This window comes from Patiria miniata, unplaced genomic scaffold (assembly GCF_015706575.1).
Source record: "Patiria miniata isolate m_02_andy unplaced genomic scaffold, ASM1570657v1 HiC_scaffold_20, whole genome shotgun sequence".
Classification (NCBI taxonomy): Eukaryota; Metazoa; Echinodermata; class Asteroidea; order Valvatida; family Asterinidae; genus Patiria; species Patiria miniata.
Window position 1 is genome coordinate 40,265,427 of NW_024037059.1, and position 13,167 is coordinate 40,278,593.

Here is a 13,167-nt window from a genome sequence, read left to right on the forward strand (position 1 = left end):
TTAGGAAGGGCCCTCTATTGTTAATGATTGACAAACCCAAATTATGTCATGTACGTATTGAAGAGGACGGTATGGACTGAACGCCCGCCCACTTTCGGTTAGTTTTTCTCGATTTATCACGAGCCTTTGGGCCCATAGCTTATACCATTTTCCTTGACCACATACGTAGACGAATCGTAAATGTATTTGTATAGGATATTTAATGGAAAAACCACACAGTAAGTTTTTTCTCGAAGTAAAGTGATCTGATGTCGGATGCGTATTTTCGGTGTACATAATTTCTGCATGACGTCGGCAATAGCATGACTCACACTCATTGGTTTGTTTATCACTTACATGACTTAGTACTAGTACTGAGTAGTCTATACAGTGAAGGATTCATATCCGCCTCTGTTTCTATAATTGTGTGTGGTCATAATAAAGGGTAGACCCGAAAACGTGGCTGGGCATACTTATTTAGTCATAATGATAGCCATGCACGCTCCGTTAGACATAGGCCTAGTCTTTGAACTTTCGAAATTTCTAAGGTTCGTATTCCTGTTGGGCTCCATTTTTCCCCTCAAATTTCTTTGGAACGACAGATCCTTTGCCACTGGATGTTCTTGGATAACCCCTTATGGGGTTATGTAAGTACTGAACATGCAGACTGCAGTGCTTGTTAAATTTCGGGACTGTAAATGGAAGGTCTTCATCCAGGATTTCAAACATGTCAAAAGTCCAGAGATATGAACAGAGCGTGGCTGTGTATATATAGCCACGTTTACAGGACTAAATAAAGATTTAGTGGAGTAACTGTTAAACAAACAATAATTTCGTGAAAAACATTTCCTCTTTACCTCTCTGTTCTCTGTTCTCACTGTGTGTCTTTTCAAATGGATGTTCTATTTTTGCTTTTCTTGGTCATGTCTGATGATGATGTATGTGAAATTATTATTACATTCAAAATGTGTGATATAAATCATTAGTTATAAATTATAATTATTGGTTAAGACAGGTTTGACATGTTTTAGTGATAATTTTAAAGCGAAAACAATGTTAGAAAATGTTCCATGTCAGTAGGCCGAGTAAACTTGTTTTTTTTTTTTCAAATGAAGGAGGCGTGCTTGTTTTTTTCTTTTCTTTTACCATTTTCTCAAATCTGTTGCTTATAGAAAAATTGTATCCAAAGAAGCCGCAGCCCTTCATGCCCTTTCTACATATATGACTACAATTTTGTCAGATTTTGTAAAAAGACAATAAATTGAGTTGAAATAAGAAATACAATCAATCAAAGGAGTTGGGAGGGAAAAGAAAGCGGCCTGGGACGAGAAACTGGTTTGTTTTATAACTGGGCAGCTTGGCCTTAGGATCATATGGTTCATAACAAACTTGACCAATGTCGGTTTTCATTTCTCTTTATACTTTAAACCTTTTTGAATTTTTTTACTCATACAATTGAAGCAGCCTTGTGTTCAAGTCTAGTTGGTCGTTGTTTTTGTTTCGTTGTTTGTCTACTGAGCAAAGAAGATGCTGTTTCAATGAACTTGTAAATTTTGGAAGTTACTAATCCTTCCTCCATGTCACCATAGTGGGGCAGATAGGGGAAATATTTGGGGGAATTGTGCCTTTGATGATACAAGCATGGCATTTGGCACACAGTCAGGGTCTGTCATGGAAAAGATAATTGGGTATAGGGCCATCGCAGATTTTTCCTTTGAAAAAATATAGGTAGAATAACAAGAATTTTTTAAATGGCTGCCATTGCTTGTTAATAACCCTAACCCTGCTGAATCCAACAGGATCCAACTATGTCACATACCCGATGGAGCCTGTTGGATTGAGCAGTAAACCCCTTGTGTACAGTCCTGATGCAAAATGTTGGATTCAGCAGGCAACTAAACCGCATTATAACGCCATGTTGGACTCCGTTGGATTCAGCAGACAACTGAAAATGAGGCACAGTGGATTGAGCAGGAAACTCCAGTTGGACTCTGTTGGATTTGGCAGGGTAGTCCTGAGGAACTACATACTAGGGGGTTAGGGATTTTAATGTACCTATATTTTTTCAAAGGACAAATCTGTGATATCTTTCTAGACAGATATCTTTCTCATGACGTACTCTGAATGTCTGCCAAATGCCATGCTTGTATCATCAAAGGCACAATCCCATCACCTGTCTGTCGCACTGTGTCCATTGTAAAATGCAATAATAATTCAATCAGTGTTGATATTCTTTCCCCAGATTTGACTTGTTGATCATCGCAATGCTCCCATTGCAGTAGCCGGGCCTGTGCATTTATCAAGAATAATCTATCATCCGACACAACAAAAGCAAGACCTTGTACATAGTTGTACCCACCACCGCTTCTGCAATAACTGGATAGGCAACGCAGAGAGGATTTGCAATCCATAAAAGATGTCGTTTGGCCATGGAGACTTTGGAGGGCCGGGAGGGGGTGCGTATAGCGATGGGGGTTACTCCACATACAACTCTGGCTCTGGAGGTACATGTTATTTAGCAAATTGCATTTTTTTTTCTCAAAATAATTGAAAATACTAAATATATCTAACTGTGTTAATGCAAACGGGGAGGGTAATATCCAGGAAGGACTCTCAGTGGTGGATTTATTGTTCAAACAAAAATAGAACTTAATGGTTATTATTATTATTATTATTAACCCTAACTCCCTAGGCCTTTTTGCTAGGATGTAGCCTCAATCCTGCAAAATCCTCCAATTAGCCTCATGGAAATATAGCATATAGCCTCAATCCTGCAAATTCCTCCGTTATTTCTTGAATATGGTCCATGGAGGGGTGACCACTGCCTGATCTTGCAAAATCCTCCGGCTGTGACTGTCAATAGGCTGAGGCAGAGGCAGTGACATCCTGGAGCAGTGCGGAGGATGTCAAGTATAATCAAGGACTAAATTTATGCACGGCTGACCATAAACAACACAAGGTCCAGCCCAAGACCTTGACACAGTGCGTACTCCGAAATCAGCAACGCACTTTGGCCATGTGACCTCAATCCTGCAAATTCCTCCAATTTGCAAAAAGGGTTTTGGAGGATTCAGGGCGGTTAGGGTTAATATTATAATTATTATTATTATTTTTTTGGGGGGGTAATGAAACCAAGGATTCCTCAAAAGCGCCCTAGGCACTGTAGCTCGCAAGCCTGAAGAAACCTGTAGAGAGGAGACAATGAGAAGAAATTACAGTTGTAGAGGTGGGAGGAAAACCCCAGAAGAATATTCTGGAGAAAACCACGGAATCAGAAAACCGAAACCTAAAAACCCAATCTACTATTGGCCAAGGCGGGATTCGAACCGGGTCACAGTGGCGGAAGGCGAGGAAAGTACCGCTACGTCAAGCTGACTCCCCATATTTTGTACTCTAAGTGGGGCGATGAGACTATGTAGTTTGACTTCATTGGAAAACAAAATGCAACGAAAAGCCAACGAAACTAATCACTCTGAAACAGCTGAACTAATGCAAATACTTTCACTGGACTCAGTCAAGCATTTCATTGGGTATTTGAATTCTAATATCATTGCCATTTTTTTTCCCACAGGGCGGAACAGCTCCGCAGCAGATCAGAACAGACTGATGCAAGGCATTGGCTCCAACATACAGAAAATCTCCCAGAATGGTAAGTCAATCTAGTCCGAGTATCACCCGTTATCCACGGAGCCAATCTCCTGTATAACCTCTGATATGTCTTGACATGCAGAATTATGCAAGCCGCGCGCCAGCCAGTTGGAGTAAATTTTACTAAATCGTGACGTCATTTCATTCCCAAATCGGGACTAAATGGTTTGATTGGTCAATTCGAATGCAGTGTTTTGTAAAACGACAACAGCGGGGTGCATTATTGCGTAACATGATACAGAGCGCGTGACACATTTTTTTTATCCATTGTCTATGACGCGCAACGGGTGAATGACCGAAGACCCGATATAGAAAGCGCTCACTGATTGGCCAAAATCTAGGAGGGCAAGAGGTGGGGTCTTGCCTAATTAATCAGCGAATCTGTTCATATGTAAAAGACTGGCTTTCGCCACGGTCTATTACATAGACTTAATCCAGTCCATTATCCAATATTTACATGTAGATCTGTTGAGAGAGGAAAGTGGCATACATTGTGCATGACAAACAACTGGATTCGAACCCTTGACCGTCTTTTCAGCAGACACAAATTTCTGAGTATGTATTATCACATATCTTGATGTTTTACTTCCGCAGTGAAAGAAATTGAGCGGATCATCCCTCGGCTGGGAACGCCCGACGACAACAAGACTCTCAGATCAAAACTGTAAGTGCTTCATCCACAGTTATTGAAATTTAATGTTAAAATAAAACTCATTCTTGGGAATAAACATAGTTTCCCCTTCTTAGGTATTGCAATCAAACAAACATTGAGATTCTCCCTCCCTTATACAAGTACAGCAGAACTTCACTTTATAACAAAGCAATTGGGTCCATTATTGTTTAGTATAGTGGTCATTTGTTATAGCAATTATTGGCCTCCAATTGACAGTTTGTTTGTACACAAATTTCTGGAGACACAGGAAATGTTTGTTACAGCCAAATGTTCAGTACAGCAGTGTTTATTATAAGCAGCGTTTAACATGTAGTACTCCATTTTCATTGGTTTATTTTTTGTCATTAGTGATGAAGTCCAGCACTACACCAATCAATTAGCCAAGGACACAAACCGGATGCTGAAGGACCTCAACAATGCCCCGGCTTCGGTATCCCAATCAGACCAGGTAAGCACCAGTTATCATGCCCACTCAAGCTACATTCAATAAATATTGACAGAAAAAATCAGAAAAATCGCAGAGTGTTCTGTTTAGTGATGCCAATTTCCAGTGGGTTACTAAAGTCATGAAGTGATTTGAATCATCACCTCCAGGCTACTCGTTAAGCGGACAAGGCACCTACCGTAAGTCGTCTTCCTCGCGTAGCAGGCGAGGCGGTGAAGCCACCTTCCCAGGGTATCAGGCTGGGCGGTGAAGCCACCTCCCCATCAAAGCGAGCCCTGCCTATCAATAATCATTTTCCTGTTCTCCCCGTGCAGAGGCAGCAGAGGATGCAGAAGGAGCGATTCACCAGCGATTTCTCGGCGGCGCTGAACCAGTTCCAGAGAGTCCAACGAGAGGCAGCCCAGAAGGAACGAGAGGGGGTCAAGCGAGTCCGGGCCAACTCAGGATATGGGGTCAGTACCTAATAAAAAAAATACCCTTCTAATTGATTTGCCTTTAATCTACAAGTTTTGACATCCCTGGCATATATATGAGGCTGCTTGACTAATGGGTTCCAGGCTGCTCCAGAAAAAAAAGACGGAAAAACAAAGTACAACAGAAGCAACAATTTTAAACGTTTCGTTTCATTTGAATTAATTTTATGTGTTTTTCTTTGCAGGATGATTATGATGAAGGACCCAATGCTCTCATCAATTGGGAAGGGTAAGATGATCAAATCATGTTTTTTTTTGGTTGAGATTTTTTTACTTATAAATATAACAACGTTTTGGAAAATGCCGTTTACAGATGTTAAGCCTGACATTACTGCTTAAAATGACATTGTGCATGGTTTTTGCAAATAGATCAATGTTTCAACTTGGAGGCTTTACCCCTTGGAGGCTTTATTATGAAGATTCATCATCTGGTTCTGAAAAGTGTGACCAAATCTTGCTTTTCATCACAACGTAACAACAAAGTAAAAAAAAAAAAATTAATTTTAAGATTTGGGCTACCTGAATACTTTGATACTGTAATAGTTCAGTCTGGGTTGAATGCGTTTCTCACTGGTTCTCTGCAGTAGTGGTTCCCAGCCCCCAGCGATGCAGCAGAGCCAATTCCAACAGGAGGACTTCGAAGCCCTGAAGGAAAGAGAGGCCCAACTCCACAAACTGGAGGTAGGCATATCACCCCTGAAATGGTATCATTTCAGAAGAAAACACTCATTGAAAGTAGTTGAAGACAAATTTGCCAACGGGCACATCTTTTTTGTGTTACGAGCATTAGCCACGGAATCCAATCACGAGACTTCAAAAATTGTGCACATGTTTTCTTTGTTTGCTCAAAATGTATAGCATCCACCGAGCTGAAAGTTCAACAAGTTAGTTGTTATGCACGCTTCCTAACAATTGGAGCAATTTTGGTTTGCTTCAAGCGGAAAAAAAATATGCACAAAACGGAAATGATACTACATGTATGTACCTTTATTTATCAACCTATGTGTACTTGTGGCCTATGTTACTTATTGCTGTCGTATTGTAGTGTAATTGTGGAGTGCTGTGGCCTCGTGGTTAAGGGCACTGGATTCGTGGTCTGTGGGTAAAGCTGCGGGTTGTGGGTTCGAGTCCAGCCGGGGTCATGGTGCGTGTGCCCTTGAGCAAGGCACTTTGTCACTCATTGCTTCTCTCCACCCAGGAGTAAATGGGTACCTGTGAGGGAAGAGATGGTTATTGTGATTGAATAAGCTTGCTTGCGCCTATATAACAGGCAGCATCGAGCTGTATAGACCGCTTGCAGACGCGTTCGATAATCGACGCGCGAAGGCGCGCGACGCCATGTTGTGGGACAGGCGTATATCAATTCACGCACATTTTGTCCCATAACATGGCGTCGCTCACCTTAGCGCGTCAATTATCGAACGCGTCTGCAAGCGGTCTATACTCCCCAGGGAGCTGAGATGGTAATTGGCATGTTTAATTGGCCCAATGATCAGGGGTAGTAATAATACTGTAAGCGCTGTAATTTAGTTTACTAAAAAGAGCGTTCCTAAATGCCGATTATTATTATTATTATTATTGTATCTCAACAGTCGGACATCGTCGACGTGAACACAATCTTCAAAGATCTGGCAACGATGGTTCACGAGCAGGGAGACACGATCGGTAAGCCAAACGTTGGAGGAGAAAGCTTTCAAAAATGCTCCAGTTCTCAAAACATGACAGCGTATTGGCTCTGTCAGGGACATTGCATTAAAAAAAAGGAAGTCCAGTAAAAACCGATTTTAAACACAACTTCCAATTTGTTGTTTCAGCATTGGCTTTGGGCGATTTCTTATAAAAGTCTTGGATTTGGATTCTTGGAACGATGGCTAAATTTATGCCCTCCTTTTATAAATTTTGGTAAATAGTGTTCAAATATTCGTGACTCGAATTGACTTGAGTTAAGTATTTGACTGGACTCGACTCGACCTTCTTGACCCAATGACTCGACTGCAGTCACTTCTTTAAACTGGCGCGATTCGACTCCAGTCACTTCTTTAAAATAGCTCGACTTGACTCGAGTCACTTCTTTAAAATGACTCGACTCAAGTCAGATCTTTAAAATGATTCCACTCGACTCAAGTCACTTCTTTAAAATGACTTGACTCATCTTGAGTCACAAAAATCAGTGACTCGTTACAACTCTGGGGGATAATCAATATTCTTATTTGTAAACAAATATGCTCATTTGTACTTTACATTAATTTTGTATTAATTTTGATGTGTGATCTTCAAAACTTGACTTGGTACATTTTAACGATTCCTCTTCAATCATGCAGATAGCATAGAGGCAAACGTCGAAACGGCCGAGGTTCACGTTGAGCAAGCCAACACACAGCTAGTGAATGCCAAGACATATCAGGTAAGACCCAGATTTGGCATTCTCTCACTCGCTGCTTGCATTTCTGTTGAGTACTTTTTGACAAGGACAGTTTTGAGTTAGAACCACAGCATGTGGGTTGTACATGTAGTACAGTGCAGTTTTTATGTGTATGGCTCATAGGTATAAGAACTACACGTACTTATTGGTTCTATAAATTCGGGGTCCACTTTTTTCCCGTCTTTGTTACGTCTCACATCTCTGACTTTGTAATTCTGACCCACTCGTTAAAGGTAGAGTATATCATTTGCAGCTATCCAAAAAGGAACTGACACAATTATTGTTGAAAGCATACTTGGTTCAAAGATAGTAATGGGACTAAAGTCCCTGTGAAATTATTCTTTCTGGCATGCTGTCATTTTGAAAAAAACAATAAAAGAAGGCCATTTCCAAAGATGTGTCAAACGACACATTTTCGGAAATTTCCGTTAGTAGTTGATTTGTAATTCGGCGAATCCCTGAATGGGAGCATTGCAAGTGTTGTCACAACGCAAATGCTGTTGCTATTTTTCATCACGTAGCTGCAGTCGGCTGAATGAGAACGTGTCCCAGACGCTGATTCCGGGGGCAATTCAAAACATGACTCGGCAACCTATAAATCGAAATCGAGATCCTAGAAAATTGTTTTCCTCAGAATATGCAGTGTTCATAGAGCTAAAACTTCATCGTGTTAGTTGTTAAAGCACCCGTCTTGAGATTCTGAGTGCTTTTGTTGCTTCAAATGAAAGAAAAATGCAAAAATGACAAATGATCTACCCTACCTTTAATGCATTCGTCCTCCAAGAGCGATTATGAATGGTAAATTACCTACCCAACAAATTTTAAAATGGCTTGAACTCCGTTCTTAATGATACTTGATTGGCAAATTACAAAGAACCAAGGTAACAGGGACAGGAAAGATGTCGCAAATTGGACCCAAATTTATAGAATGACCGATATATGAAGATGTATCTAGAGTGCTGCAACATTGCTTGCATGCTTTCTGCTTCATAACACTCCCGCATGATTGTTTGACGCATCCGTTAGCTCGGACTTCATAATGCTTGAGCAAAATTCTTTGGCTTGCTTTTGCTTTCAAGAACACAAGTGCAGTATTCTTTCAAACAAGTCCTCTCCTTTCTTATTTAACCAAACTAGAAACAATGCTGTATTTTCTCAACAAAATTCCATCAAACTTAAAAACCAAAATTACAAGCATTCTTATCAGGGTTTTGTGGGGTTTTGTTGGGAAATGTTTGAGCTACCCTTCTATGCATATCATCCATCTTTATTTGTATTATTGAGCATATAAAACTTTACCATCATCACCATTTTTCATTCAAAATGTCTTCTTACTTTTAACATATAAGTTGCAAATTTCGTAAAATCCTTCTTTTGAGTAAAAACTTGAGTGATTTTTTGTATAACACAGAAAACCTCCAGTCTTTCTAAAACGCTAGTGCTTCTGAAAAGTCATGGAGAAGTGCAAGAAGAAGTCACTGATAACTTGGAATTTGTTTTTCCACACTGAAACAATTCTCGAAACAGTGGTGCCAGTTTTAAGATATTTTTGCTGTCAAAAGAAAGGTTGCTTATCTCAGGAAACTTCTAACAACAGATTGTCCGTATTTGTGTTTCATCTGCTGTCTTGCATGGCCTGTTGTTGGTGTGAATGTGATTAAAAATTGTTGGACATTAATTAGACGTTTGTTTTAAATTTGGATAGTTTGGACAAATTTGTGCCAAATGTATGCAAATATGTCTTTCTTGTTTGTGAAAAAAAACTGTGATCCCCTGTTTTTCAGTGAACAACAAAATGTCTTTTTCGTGTTCAAATGCTGGCTTAAATCCTCTTTGGAGTGTTGTGTTCATGGTGTGTTTAGTGAAGAGGAAGTCTTGTGAATTAATCGGCAAAAAAGTTTCTGACTTGCTTTCCTGACAGTCTAAAGCTCGGAGGAAAAAAATCCTGATCACCGTGTGCTGTGTGGTACTCCTTGGGGCCATAGCCCTCTTTATCTATCTCGTGGTCCCCAAGAACTAGCTGGCCACCCGCTCACCGCTGACTCATTTCGCTTTGGTATGTGGAGGGAAACCAGTTGTGACCAGCTCCATCATAACGAGGAATAAGTCCCAGGCTAATAATAGGCTGCCAATTTTGTGGCGTTGGCAGTTTGGATGCTTGTCGTCTGCCGTATTTGCCCCGGGTTTCACGCTGGGCCAAGGCATGTGACCAAGTTGACAGAATTTAATAATAGATCAGAGTTATAGCTCTTACATTCACATCCTCACTTCTTCTTCAAAACACACTTTTATTTTCAATTTATTTGTTCCATTTATTTTCCACACAATCATTCCTACAAGCATCATGTTGCTTTGTTTGTGTTTCCCAGCTCAGTGCTTCTTTCAGTTTTGAAAGAAATTTTAGCCAAAGATTGCAGTCAATCTCTAGCACTTCTGTTAGGCCAAACAAAAATAATAGTTCTGCTTCCGGTTTCCCTACCTACCCTATTCTGACAGCCCCTTCTCTAATTTGTTTTATTGGAAAAATTTGAAGAAAAAAAAACACCCAAACCATCACTTTATACCTTTTACCCTTGACTTCACGCAGATGCCTCCATATGATAGTACACACACAAAAATGGCCAAAATAAATTAAAAATTCCGTACCTACCTACCCTATTTTTGAATGCCATGTAATCGGAAGCTGAACTTTTTTTCTTCTTTTTTTTGGCCTTATCCTAGGCTTAAGTGTAAAGTATCTAAACTATCTAAACCCTGTGCTTTTTCATGATGATATCTTTGTGAAACTCAGTACTGTACCTGCGTCTAGCTTTCCTTCATGTCTAATGATCTGCTGTTTTTCTTGAAATACGAGGCATGCATGCATCTTTCCATTCAGCTGGGGTGTACAGTATCTCCAAACTTAGTAGCCTGACTAGTTTCTTTATTTGTTGGAGCTGGTCACAGCTGGGAACAATCAAGCTTTTTTAACATGCGTGCATAACTCAGTAATGCTTCTCATACTTAACCCAAACCCTGCTGAATCCAACAGGATCCAACTATGTCGCATACCCGATGGAGCCTGTTGGATTGAGCAGTTAACCCCTTGTGTACATTCCTGATGCAAAATGTTAGATTCAGCAGGCAACTGAACTGCATTATAACACCAAGTTGGACTCGGTTGGGTTCAGCAGACAACTGAAAATGAGGCACAGTGGATTGAACAGGAAAGTCCAGTTGGACTCTGTTGGATTTAGCAGGGTAGTCCTGAGGGAGTACTAAGGGGTTGGGGTTAAAGGACTTAGATGTGCACAGGACTCATACTTTTTCACCCTCATAATGTATTTATTAATTCATTCTTTGTAAGAACGTGAGCAATTTGCAATCATTCACATTACACTAATCACTGAGAGAAGCAATCATAGTTACATACTTTTCCTTCTAGAGCTAATAATCAGTGAAAGATTTTCCTTTAGTAATCAAACTTGCCATCCCCCAAGCTTCACCTTTTACTCCTGGTCGCTTCTCGGGAGAGCAGAGCCTGTCGCGTCATTCTGTCATCCATCTTGGATGTGTAATTGCTTCTGTAATGTTTGCCCGTAAGGGTATTTTGGCTAGAAACCTATCCTATGCAACAACATGCGGCACTTTACAAAGTGAAAAGCCTGTCCAATCTAAACAGGATCCATCGGTTCAAAATCCTGAGGCCAAACTGCCTCAGAGTCTGTGGGTGCCAACTGCAGCAGGATACAACTGTGGCGTTGTTTGATAGGACCAGCTTGCATTGTCGCAGAATTGGCTGTTGATGCACTGGTGTTTAACAGACCAATGCAGCAAGGTCCTGCAGGCTTTTGTCGGCTTCACCCTCTCATTTTGTTTTTCCCCTCTTCTGGATTCCTTCCCTGACAGAGCAAGGCTCGGCGTAAGAAGTTCATCATCTTCATCTGCATTCTTGTCCTCTTGGCCGTTCTTGGGGTCATCATCTACCTTGTTGTTCCAAAGAACTAATCATGACTCCTTTTGAGATCGAGACATACAAACATTGGTAACAAATGTTTGTTTGTTTTTTCCCCCTTTTTTTATTAATTTTTTTTTTTGTCAAAGAATACTGATAATATGAGATGTTCAAAGGAATGGATTCCTGTAATAACTCTCTAAACTTATAAAAACACATTTATATTCCTAAGTGCAAAGAGGCAAGTTGGGGTAAAGTTGCTTGCTCACGAATAGTTAAAGAGTTATTGCAGTTCAAATATGGAAAAAGAAGTTCTGTCAACGTTTCAGTTAGAGTACTCTGGTCATCTTTATGAGACATGTACATTGAAAATGTACAACGCAAAATTCTTAATCACTCCTGTTATGAAAAAATGCTAAGCACTGTTTACATTTATTTTGCTGTGAACATTATTTTTAGTTTTCCTTACAACACTAACGTACAATTTGTTGTGAAAACTCTTTTCCCCAATTTACAACATTGTAACATTTACATAGATTTTCGGACAGAAAGATAAATTGCAAAATTTACACAGACTACTTACAAAGTCATTCGCGCCGCAACTGTGCAACCAGTATGAATATTTCTGCAGCTAGTTCTAATAAACGAGATTATTTACTAAAGTGGCCCGGTACAAGGAACCTCGTTGTAAACCGTACTGTTTTTTAAGGTCTAGCTGTACATGAAAAAACAATATATGTGACGTGATGTTTTCAAATGTGTTAACCAATTGTTAAAAAAAAATAGAAGCAAGATTGTAAATATTGATAAATCTGTTTAATGGTTTACATTGGGAAAGGCGGAACGTATGTGCTGTATCATGTGTGCTGAAGCTCATCATGATAATCATAATCCTTATCCTTATCATGATAAGAGTATCAGTAGAGTACAAAGGTTTAAAAACCAAAATCGTGTGCAAGGGCGGATCCAGAACACAATTTTTTTTGGGGGGGGCCAAAAAAAAGTTTGGTCCCCCCAAAAAGTGGGTCAAAAAAATTACGGTGTGGGGTTCGGGGCCCGCTTAACGGCCCCGACAAATTTTTGGATTCTAGATGCTCTGTGGTGCGATCTGAGGCAATTTCTGACCACTTTAACCAATGTTTTTTTGAGGAAAAGATGGTGGTGTACTCATTGCCTGCCTTTATTGCGATGTCACATAAAAAAAAAAAATTGGTTTCGTTTTTTTTGGGGGGGGGGGCATGGCCCCCTTTGGCCCCCCTGGATCCGCCCTTGATCGTGTGTATCAATCGGGTATGAGCTTATTGTGTGCTCTGTCAGTGAAGCCAGTATCTCAGTAGCACACCCATTCAAATTTTTGTTTACCTTACCCCGGTATCTTCCTAACGCCCCCCCCCCCCCCCATTTTCCTAACCCCCTCCCTCTCGCCCATATACATGTGTTATCACCAGTCTGTTGTCAAATGATAGTCCTCTGACAAGGTTTGCAATGTTGTGGCAATTAGGAGACATACGACTTGAACAGAAGACTACTATATTATATCTTTATAATAGCAACATCCTAGATGTAGGTGCAAGTTAGTTAACACGAGTATCA

General features: G+C 40.2%; 1 protein-coding gene across 4 annotated transcripts; it reads left to right on the forward strand.

Annotated features, from left to right (window-relative positions):
- Positions 1-9: 9 nt before the first annotated feature.
- On the forward strand, positions 10-12,589 carry LOC119729171 (syntaxin-7-like). 4 transcript variants are annotated; one of them, XM_038201702.1, is made up of 12 exons: positions 10-97; positions 2,222-2,483; positions 3,551-3,628; positions 4,222-4,291; positions 4,649-4,748; positions 5,060-5,197; positions 5,404-5,447; positions 5,803-5,899; positions 6,811-6,883; positions 7,540-7,622; positions 9,562-9,696; positions 11,529-12,589. In XM_038201702.1, exons 2-11 carry the CDS (start codon positions 2,396-2,398, stop codon positions 9,658-9,660), a joined length of 870 nt encoding a protein of 289 aa, XP_038057630.1. In that variant the 5' UTR covers positions 10-97; positions 2,222-2,395; the 3' UTR covers positions 9,661-9,696; positions 11,529-12,589. The 4 variants fall into 4 exon arrangements, with proteins under 4 accessions (XP_038057630.1, XP_038057629.1, XP_038057631.1 ...); XM_038201701.1 differs by lacking the exon at positions 9,562-9,696; XM_038201703.1 differs by lacking the exon at positions 9,562-9,696 and having other exon boundaries at positions 5,806-5,899.
- Positions 12,590-13,167: the final 578 nt, after the last annotated feature.